This window comes from Myxocyprinus asiaticus, chromosome 8 (assembly GCF_019703515.2).
Source record: "Myxocyprinus asiaticus isolate MX2 ecotype Aquarium Trade chromosome 8, UBuf_Myxa_2, whole genome shotgun sequence".
Lineage (NCBI taxonomy): Eukaryota > Metazoa > Chordata > Actinopteri > Cypriniformes > Catostomidae > Myxocyprinus > Myxocyprinus asiaticus.
In genome coordinates this window covers 13,762,172-13,773,439 of record NC_059351.1, presented here as the reverse complement: position 1 = coordinate 13,773,439, position 11,268 = coordinate 13,762,172, and the positions used below count along the sequence as shown (strand labels likewise).

General features: G+C 33.9%; 1 protein-coding gene across 3 annotated transcripts; it reads right to left on the bottom strand.

The window, feature by feature from the left end:
• Positions 1 to 563: 563 nt before the first annotated feature.
• Positions 564 to 10,908, bottom strand: ifi44b (interferon induced protein 44b). 3 transcript variants are annotated; one of them, XM_051705604.1, is made up of 8 exons: positions 10,797 to 10,908; positions 9,737 to 9,823; positions 9,077 to 9,113; positions 8,209 to 8,419; positions 7,921 to 8,070; positions 2,150 to 2,321; positions 1,497 to 1,597; positions 564 to 1,271 (listed from the first exon to the last, which is right to left on the bottom strand). In XM_051705604.1, the coding sequence occupies exons 2-8, from the start codon at positions 9,783 to 9,785 to the stop codon at positions 1,191 to 1,193; spliced, it is 801 nt and encodes a 266-aa protein (XP_051561564.1). In that variant the 5' UTR covers positions 9,786 to 9,823; positions 10,797 to 10,908; the 3' UTR covers positions 564 to 1,190. The 3 variants fall into 3 exon arrangements, with proteins under 3 accessions (XP_051561564.1, XP_051561562.1, XP_051561563.1); XM_051705602.1 differs by having other exon boundaries at positions 564 to 1,258; XM_051705603.1 differs by having other exon boundaries at positions 564 to 1,258; positions 9,077 to 9,110.
• Between the last annotated feature and the right edge of the window lie 360 nt (positions 10,909 to 11,268).

Genomic DNA, 11,268 nt, shown 5'->3' with positions numbered 1-11,268 from the left:
CCGAGCTGTCCCTCTTGGCTGTAGTGCAAGTCATATGAATTCATACAGTCATATAAATCCTTACAATTTGTGTAGAAATGTACTGTATGTAAATGTCTAACTTCCACCACTTTCCCAAATCAAAATAGTCAAAATTAAAAACTATTATAGTCTAGATAAATACCAAAATTATTGTGCCGCAATGTATTAAAGCGAGAAATATTTAAATAGTTTTATAGGTCCTGTTTAAACTTTTTTAAGATAAAGGACACTGTGTATTTAATTTGCAGTATTTTATTACCTGCTATTTCAAAGTCATTACCCTCATTATAATGTATTAGGTTTCTTTCATTAATGAAAACACTGCCTCCTTATTTTGTCCTGATAGTATGTTACCGTAATTTTACCATTACAAATAAAAGAGCAAAACTGTAGGGTTTTTCTCACATGAAAGCGGACTGAGTGGCATACAACACATATTGAGCACTAGAAGAAACTATTGTAAACACACAAAAGCAGCATACAATATATCATTATATTCATATGGTTTTAAAAAAGAAAACGATTTAACTCTTTGCAACATGTGAATGTCTATCTTTATTGATGTTTTTAAGAGGTGTATAGAGTAAAAGTATAATGTATTGTAATACACTGGTACACTAAAATATTTCCTGACACTGAAAAGTTAGATAATTAAAAAGAAATAGATGAAGTTTAATAGGTGTCTCACAAAATGAAACTATTGTTAACGTAAAACATGATCTCTCTGTCCTGATTATGGTCTACATAGCTGTGATTAAAACCTCATGATATGTAAATATATTTGTCTTTAGTTAAGATGAATATGATAATGTATTGTTAAACAAATATAACACTATTAACAGCAGACACTATGTAGGATGATAGAGATTCACAATACTATCAGACAGTTGTCTATATTATGTAAAGTTTGTTAAAGCATAGTTATTTTATTGTATGCAATGGTTATTGATAAAACTACAAATAAGTAATATTGGTTTGAAAACCCATCTCCTATCCCCTCGTAATTTTGGAAAATATCACACATAACCTGGGACTCAGAATTCAGCCTATTATAGGAGAGTATTTAATCACTGTCTACCTGGTCCTCCACGTAATCATTGGCAAAGTTAACAATATTTAATAATGCATCTAAAATCAGAACATCCATTTTTGTGTCAACTGCATGTTCCTCATGGTAGTTCTTTACAGGGAAGATGCATTTCACAGGAACTCCTAGATTGAGAGAACACTCCTCCATCTGTGAAAGCAAACTGGTCATGTTGAATTTCTTTTGCATATAGATTATACAGAACAAATGGACAGGGAATACATGCACATGATGGGGTATATACATATCAGTTTAAGTCCCTCATTGATCATCTAATGTATGAAATATAAATGGTCAAATATTGTCAAAACTTTCAACATTGCTTGGAAAATATGCCATTGCCAATTTTAATTGTTGCATTTACTTTGGGCATTTTTTTAAAACTCACCTTCTTTTTTATTTTCTTGCTTGTGTAGACCTTCTCAAGGTCTTCTTTAACCAGTGGACATGCTGCATCGACCTTGGTCATGATTATGGCTTGAGGAATGCCTATGATACAATGAACAATAATATATCTTTGGTTATCAGCCAAGATTTTTAACCACTATGCAAACCAAAACTATATGCTTAAATAAAAGCTGTGTCAAAATAAACAATTAGTACAAGTCCCCTAATTGATTGACCAAGCAGCACTTAAAGAGTGATGATATTTAGTGTAATAGCATAACAGAATGTGAAATGGAAAACCAGGAGTGGAGCTGGAGTGAATTAATAAAAAAGAAATGTGGAGGGGAAATTGCTTAAGCTCCAATCCACTCATACTCTGTTGTAATCTGTGTGTTGCCTGGCATCATGCAAAGCTTGATGCTTTTGACTCTTTTGGAACAATTTTCAAGGGTGAAAATAAATGCAAACTAGCTGTCCAAATTTTGTCTGAAACATGAGTTCTATATATAATAACATTTTGTTTATAGTTCTATGAAAGCAATATGAAAGCAATATCATGGCTGAAACCCTGACCTATCAGCATCCAGGACAAGAACAATTAATTTTATAAATATTCTGAATATTAGTGATACAAATGTGTTCTGTATGACTTACCCAAACGTCCTGCAGCCTCCCGAACTTCTCTTATTTGTCTCATGACATCCTCATCTGCTATAGTAGAATTGTTAGCTGGAAGAACAGCCACCAGACAATGAATCTTTTCATTCAGACACCCAGTCCTGTTGTACTTTTCGTCATCTTCTGTAATTGGTCTATCTGGGTTAAACTAAGGAGACACAAGAAATAAATGTAAAGTATTATGCAACCTGGTCTCATAGAATCACGTAACAATAACTACATTTTTGCAAAATGAGTTTTACGTGCCTCGTTCTATGTATAGTTGCAGTTTTCTGGTGAAATAAACACTAGAGGTGCAACACAACAAGTTTTATTCACTTTTAATCAAATCACAAATAAAACGGCAGATTAACACTTCATAAACATTTATTTTTCACTCTGTTCCCCTCACAATACTCTCATGACATCAAAACACTTTTACAATAAGGCATAATTTAAAAGTCGACACATTTGAACCCCTGCATTACATAACCAACTACGTTTACAAGCTTCTGCAAGTGTGACAAAGTTGTGGTGTGGCGCAACTGTAGCTGCATTTCCATCTAACTATTTTAAGAAATCCTGAATGGAAATGCTTGATATGCTAATTAATTCTCAAAATTCACATAACATTTAATGTGCTAGGAGGAGGTGGGTTTTCTAGAGTTTTGCATTAGTTAAATGCACTTTAAAGTGATGGAAATGGCTTATTCGCATGAATGATGACATGTCATCATGACCATCTGTAAAGCGCGATGGCAATGCGCTCATTGGATGGTATAGGGGTGCGAGAGCTTGACATGACTGGCTCAACGAAAGGCCTGACCATGTCACACAATTCTTCAAACGTAGCCCTGGTTAGTCGAAAGTGCTTCACCTGCAGATCATCTTTAAAGTGGGTCCTCACAGTTTACCAGAACTGTTTTGAGCTCCTAGGTATGGGGAAGTTGTCGGCAAATGGGAATAGCCATTTTAACTCTCATAATGTGAGCTATTGCACTTATTCTGCAACATCTCCTGCCAGCATTTAATATCATAGTGTACAATTGCTTTATTACAGCAAATGCAACTCTCCTCGAAGCAAAGAGGTCGTTCAGCTGCTCCAGTAAGTAAATGATGACAGAATTTTCATCATGTCTAGCATTGCAACATTTCTGCCAAACTGAAATTCCATTTCATTACATTTGCATGCTTTATTACATGTTTGGCTGAAGTTTCCAAGTGAAATGTCCAGCAGGGGGCACCAAAACCGAGCAAAATGAGGTTGTAATCAGACGAGGCTTTTAAAGTGAATTTTAGATGGACGTTTTAATAAGTAAAACCTAACCTAAAAATGTACCATAAACTTAACCAATAGTGTCAGAAAAGGTAAATGAGAGTTTAACAATACAGACATCCTTACCCTTAACCAACACCTAACCCTAACCCTAACCGATAGTGTTTTAACATGCAAATTCGAAAAAGAAAAAACCTTTTCTTTTAGAAATAAATTTGTATGTGTAGGTGGGTCTGTAGTTCAAGTGTTAAAATTTATCATTTTTCAAATCATGCGCTAAAGTAAAAGTGTTTTGATATCATAACATAGCGGGAGGTGAGTAATAGAGTGAAAAATTAGTTTTTATAAAATCATAATCAGTACTTGTGATTTGTGTGGCAATGAATAAAACGCACAGTTGTTGTAGCATCTCTATTGTTCATTTCACCAGGAAATGATGGATGACAGAAATCCCCAATTCATCCACACTACATAGCAGCATTTTGCCTGCAGCTTTGGAGCTCAGAGTTGTCAAAACCTTTATCTCCTATGTAACTGGGTTTTATTGGTTAATAGTAATTTGCATCCCTAACTCCAAAATCCACATAAAGGGAGCATAAAATAATCCATATGACTCCAGTGGTTAAATCCATCTCTTCAGACACAATATGTTAGGTGTGGGTGAGAAACAGATCAATATTTTTGTATTTATTTATCATAAATTCTCCTCAATGCCCAGTAGGGGGCAATATGCATGAAGAATGTGTATCACCAAAAACAGATGAAGGAGAATGTGAAAGTAAAAGTGAAGTGGAGATTGACTGAGTGGGGAAGAGAATTTATTGTAAATATATATATATATATATATATATATATATATATATATATATATATATATATATTGATCTGTTTCTCACCCACACCTATCATATCACATCAGAATATGTGGATTTAATTGCCAGAGTAATCTGGAGTAATTTTATGTTGCCCTTATGTGGATTTTGGAGCTTTAAAATTTTGCCACCGATTCACTTGCATTGTCTGGACTTACAGAGCTAAGAAATTCTTCTAAATATCTTTGTGTTCAGCAGATGAAAGAAAGTCATATACATCTTGGAGTAATGATGAGTGGATTTTCATTTTTGGGTGAACTATTCCTTTAAGAATTTATGGCTATCTTTTTGGGAGAACTTGTTTTTAGCTCCCCTCAGTGGACATTTCACCTAAAAACTGCAGCAATACGTGTATTAAACCATGTTATTTAATTTAGCAAAAATGTTGGCACAGTATTTTTATGAGATAAGGTTTGTATTACAAGAATGTGTGATTTTTGCTTAAAAAATAACAAAATTGATTTTAAATCATAATCTTACATTCATCCTATCAGCCGTTGTAGCCAAGTACATTCAAAATGTTTACTGAAACATGAAAATCTAGTTAAAGTTAATTAATGCATGTTTTCCAGTTTTCCACAATACAGGGATAAAAAAACTATATTTACCTACATATATTTTTACAAAACACTCTTTTTTTATGAACAAGGTGTGTAAAACGTACTACACTCGCTAACATTTTGGAATTCCGTTTTTATTTATTATTATTGTAAGCCAACAATAATTTATTGTTGTCCAGTTTGTCATTATAATTTGATACATTATTAATATTACTTTGAGGATTTGTTGTATACAATAGTAATATATTTCTGTCTTATTTAATTTACTTTCACCAGGAGCTTATATTCTGATGCTGCAGTGTATTGTTCACCATGTTGCAAAAGGCTGTATTTTATGTTAGCATTGTTGGCAACATTCATTACAGTATTGTAACAATAGACATACAAGGCACGGCAGCCCCTCAGCACACTAGAGCATTGTTGAAAGCACTGAAACTTTTCTTGGTGCAGAACTATCTGGAATAATGTTAAACATTGTAACAGTCTCCCCTTTACAACCTGAACTTGTTCAGAACATTAAATATTTATGACACGTGCTAAAAACAATCTAGACCCAGCGCAACGAATGAAACAAAGTTTTTGAGTGAAACAGCGTTTTTGCTGAAGTTCTTTTTAACTTTTGCAACTGTGTTTAAAAATGTGCCGGTCCTGTGAGACACTGAAGAAACAGCAAGACGCAGTGCAGCAGGCATGGACGTTCGTCCAGCGCATGTTTACATAGGAAAATAATGGGAAAACAGAGCAGACGTGGGCAAAAAACACGTGCGGTATGAACGGCCCCTAACTCATCCATTTGTACGTATTTGTGAGTTAAAGCGCTTGGGCGAAACAAGTTCAGAAGGCCTGAATATTTTTTCCATAAATTACAAACCCAAACTAAATGTCCTACTTGAAAAACTGACCCAATCCGGTGGACCTCTAAAATGAACAGCTCTGAGAGCACAGACAACAGCGTTTTCGCACCTGACAACAGAACAACATATGACATGCCACCCCTCAAGCGGTTTTTGCGGAGGAGCTTTCCTCCTAGGGCGGGAGCCCCCCGATATCAGGGGCTCTACGCAATTGCTTGGTTTGCGTGGTGGTTAAAACCGCTACTGCCAATATAAATAGCATCTGCCACACAGTGCAGCTATCTGCACCCCAATAATCTGGTGAAACCACAGGAATATATGACAAACTAGACAATAGGTGTCACTGCTAAGGTGAACATATTCTGGTTTTCCAAAAAGAGGACATCTTTTTGGGGGTTGGTAATAATAAATAATAGGGTTCAAAACAGTGTTACTATGAATGCAAACTTTAATACAGTGAAAAAGACACTCTATTAGCATAACATAAATATATATAAATAAATACAAATTTCCAACATTCTTTTGAATGTCCATGTACTAAAATAAAATATTTGATGCCATGAGTGTACCTTCATTTACTATTACTATTATTTTGAATGGCCATGGAAAATGAAGCAATGAGATAATAATTTTATCTGGTCGCAAAAAGTAGTCCATTAATTTACCTGATGAACTTTCACCTTTTGCTGACCCTTTATGCTTTGCAGAGCTAATGTGTGCTTCTAAATCACTTGCACTTTTATTAGCAACTGACACATAAGTGCCAGCTTTACATGTCCTACATTCTGCTTCCCACGGATCTCAAACCGGACTAAAGCATTGGAATTTTTGTGCAAATCTATTGTAAATTTGCACTTTCGTTTGGGCATTGTTTCCACTCAGCTGTCATCTGCTACTGTTCAAAACAGTTGTAAAACCAAGGCTATTTTTCTAAGGGAAGGTTAAGGTTAGGATTAGGGGTAGGGGTTAATGTAGTATGTCTGTGGGACTCTAAATAAACACAATAAACACACTGCAGTGAAGCCCATATGCTGTATGTTAGTATTTAAATATGGGTGCAATTAGTATCTACCATTATTTGCACCAGAGTTAGGGTGCAAATATCTGCCACTATTTGCACTGGGGTGTAAATAGCATATACCATTATTTGCACCAGGGTGCAAATAGCATCTGCCTTATTTTAGTCCTATTAATATATTTTTGCCAATATATAATTTGGTTTTTACTTTATTATATTATTTCTCTCTAGGCCCCTGTTTCACACTGAACGCAAAGCAGTGATTGATCTGTTCTTTCACACTGACAGTGTTCAAAAAACATTCACATTTTTACATTTACTTTACCTTACCTTAATTTAAGTGCTCATTATTTACCTTCATACTTTTTGATACAGTGCTTAAAGGATTAGTTCACCCAAAAATGGAAATTCCCTCATGATTTACTTACCTTTAAGCCATCCCAGATGGGTATGACTTTCCTCCTTCATTAGAACCGAAGTGAAGATTTTTATAAGCAGGTTTCCTCTCAGTTTGTCCAAACAATGTATTTACTGTAAATGGGTGCCATCAGGCTGCTGGCTGTTTGACGGTCCAAAAGGCATATTTAGGCAGCATACAAGTAATCCACACAATTAATTAATGTTTTCTGAAGCAAATCGATAGGTTTGGGTAAAAAAATAAATTGATAATTAAAACTTTATCAACTTAAAAAAATCGCTTCCTGCCAGCAGTTGACGCATTAGTGACGTAAGCACAATGGTGCGTTCACGCGAGAAGTTGGAAGCATGCACTTTGTACACAACAGAGGAACGAATATCATGCAAGAGTTCATTTCAAACAGAAATACAGAGCTGGGCGGAAGCAACGATTTAAAGTTAGAAACATTTTAATTATCGATTTGTTTCTAACACCAACCTATCGGTTTGCTACAGAAGACATTAATTGATCGACTGGAGTCATGTGGATTCATTTTATGCTGCCTAAATATGCCTTTTGGACCATCATGTTTTACATGCATTGTATGGACAAACAGAGCTGAAATGGGCTTATAAAAATTTTCATTTCAGTTCTGCTGAATAAGGAAAGTCATACACATCTGGGATGGTTTAAAGGTATGTAAATCATGAGAGAATTTTCATTTTTGGGTGAACTAACTCTTTAAGTTACAAATCAAAAGTATTTAATACATTAATGATTACTGAACTTACAAAGTAACCATCTTTGATGTGACCATTCAATACTTTTATGATGTCATCCGTCTGTATCCCTCCCCTACCATTTCTGTCCAAACCCCTGATATCAGTTAGTGTGAAAGGGAAGAAACTGGTCATGTCCTTCTTGATTTTGTAAGTTTTGCACTGGACACAGAATCAAAACATTGTTTAACAGACATAATCATGAAGACATTATTATCATTCTTATTATTCTTACTCTTATTCTTATTATTCTTATTCTTCTTATTATTATTATTACAAAAGCATTGTTTTGTTTTTTACCGCCAGTGTGAAACTTCTACTTTGATCTGTTTCTACATGTGACAGGGCTCTGGTAGTAATGCGGCCCTGGACAGAACTATTCACAGAGTCAAAGAAGCTTGATTTCCCAGCCCCTACTGGTCCATGCACAAGAATTCTGAGAGTGTTAACCTCTGAGTTCCCAGGCTGAACATTTTTTAGTGTTCTCAGTATGTTTTCCTTACTCTCCTCCCTAGATATAGAGAAAAAGTCCACAAATTACCCAAAGGCCCAACAAGAGCATATACAAACACAAAGGAACAGATGGAAAGACACTGGATATTTAAAAAAAATAAAATTAAAAATTAAAAAAAAAGGGCTGTTATGGGATTATACTTGCCAAAAACCCCTTCATGCTCTATGCTATTAAAATGTGTGTGATGAGGTGAACATGAACATTGTTATAAAAAATGTCCTGATACCAGTTTATAAAATGTTCCACACAACACCTAAACAAGCCGTTATTTCTATCAACTGAAGGCAAAGATGATCTTGATTATCTAAGTGATATTCTTGTTATTAATGAAAGATGTACTTAATGAATTAATGAAAAATTTACTGTAATGACACTTTGGATCTGTGGGGATTTCCTTACAACCTGTGATAAAATAAGCAAAGTCTGGACAAACTATAGTCTGGATCTCAAGTGAATAACATATTTACATTTTAAAATGCATGAAATTAAATGAAGAAATAAAAAACACAGCAACTATTATTGTTATTATTATTGTTATTATAACCATTAATTATTATTATTATTAGTAGTAGTAGTAGTAGTAGTAGTAGTAGTAGTAGTAACATGCATGGAAATCATGCAATGGTATGAGAAAACAATTGTTTCAGAACTTACCTCCAGTTCACTGACCTCCATGGTGTGGCATACTCTACTTAAGCAAATAGATATGTTATTTTATGTATTTATTTATTTATTTATTTATTTTACTATTGTCATCATTTCAAAATTAGAGCAGGTTCAAATGTAGGACCATTCTTTAAACCAGGGGTTTTCAAAGTTTTTGATACCAAAGACCCCCATTAATATTGACCCCCTAGTGTTGATGTTAACTATTGCGTAAACTACTGTTAACAAATACACCCTTGTTGTAAAGTGTTACCATATATTATATTTTCTACACCCACTATTAATTTTAGATGTAGAAATCTTAAGATAAAAATTTTTAATTCAAGTGAAATTTAAGCAGTCTTTTTCTGATGTTTTCCACGGACCCTCTATAGTACCCTCTTGTGGCCAAAAGTGCCATTTTGCAAACCCCTGCTTTAAAAAAACAAAACTCTAACACATCAATAGTGATGGCTCATATGACAATGAAATGAATCATGCTTAAAGTATCATGTCTTGAGATTGCAGTTGGGTTGTTGTAGGGACCCACCATCAAACTATTTTTAATTAAATCACAAAAATGTTGAAACAATATAAAGTTTAAAAAAATATTAATGTGACTAAACCATTTTGTAGTTTTTCAAAATTCTCTCAGAGAAATTAATTTACCTGGAGATGGGGGAGGGGGTTGTTTCTGGAACTTTTTAACAAGCCACATCCTAGGAAATCCTTGGTCTACACACAATCTTGTAGTTACTGAGAAAAAAATATTTGTTAGCATAATCTATAAAATTATTAAAATGCAGCAAAAGCTGACAAATAATCCCAGTCTGCCTGTGTGATGTTTATTAAACCACTGTCTTGTCTTCTCCCAAGGTTAATTTCCATTCTACCCAAGCACCTTAAGGAGTGTTTAAATACTGTTGTTGCCTTTAGCTTGCTCATTTGAGATTTTAAGGTAATTACTTTGCAAGGCAGTTTTGAAACAATTTGAATTGTGAAAAACTCAACAGATTACTCATTTTACATTATGGGATTTATTAGTTCAACAATCATGTCTTTTAAATGCTTTGTTTTTTTATTTTTTTATTCAGATGTTCATTGTTACATTTTACATATACATAAAATATGTACAATCATATTTAAACAGAGTTTTATAAGTTAAATAAGTCCAGAAAATTGTCACACACACACACACACACACACACACACAAATATATTAGTAGTGATAATTGAACCATCTGCATTTTGATCACAGGAATAGCATGAATGTTGAATCATGATTTAGAAAGTTCATGCAGTTTTTGTTTAAGTATTTGATCGAGTTTACTTTCACTTTCATTTTTATGGCATTTGTTATTTTGTAAACATGCCCTGTGATAGCACAACAATATAAAATAGCTACGAAAGGACAATATCTTGCCCATCCTCTCAATATTAGAATGATCGAATTAGCAATGTAAAAACTCTTGCAATCGTTGTCATATTTGTTCACCTTTTACGTGCTGCTATCACTCGAATTACCATACTTTATAATAGCATAGTGTTTTGTTGTTCAAAAGCATTTAATAAAACTTAAACAAGAGTCATGATATATATAAAATTAAAATAATATTTGTCGCCCTGAAATGTATGCATAGGTTGCATCAAGTATGTTCTTATTTATTTAGTAAGTTATTTATTAACGTTTTTAGTTGAATTTCATTATTTTAGAGATGAGGACTCCTACCTGCAAATCAGTCTGACGGTCTGTGATGATTCCGCTCTCTGTTTCTAAGAAACACCTTATATATCTTGTAACTAAGTGACAGAACAGCAGTTACTTTCAGTTTTGATTTGACCTGCCCTCCTATTTTCTAGAATTGTCTCTCTGTAGTTCTGTGAATTCCCAACAGATGCAATTTACTGTAAGCATATAAGCTGCTCTGAAATGGTTTAATTATTTTATTTTATTCTTTTTTTATAGGGATAGTTCACCCAAAAAAGAAAATTCAGTCATTCTTTACTAACCCATGTTTTGTTATAACCCAATTTGACTTTCTTTCTTTTTCTTAACACAAAGTGAGAAATTGTGCTCACTGATGTCATACAATGGCAGTTTATGGTGACTGCCTCTTCAAGCTTCAAAAGGAAGCAAAAGTATAATTCAGAAGTCTTATAAACTATTCTATGAGACTCATGATTGTTCTGAAAGTGTACAA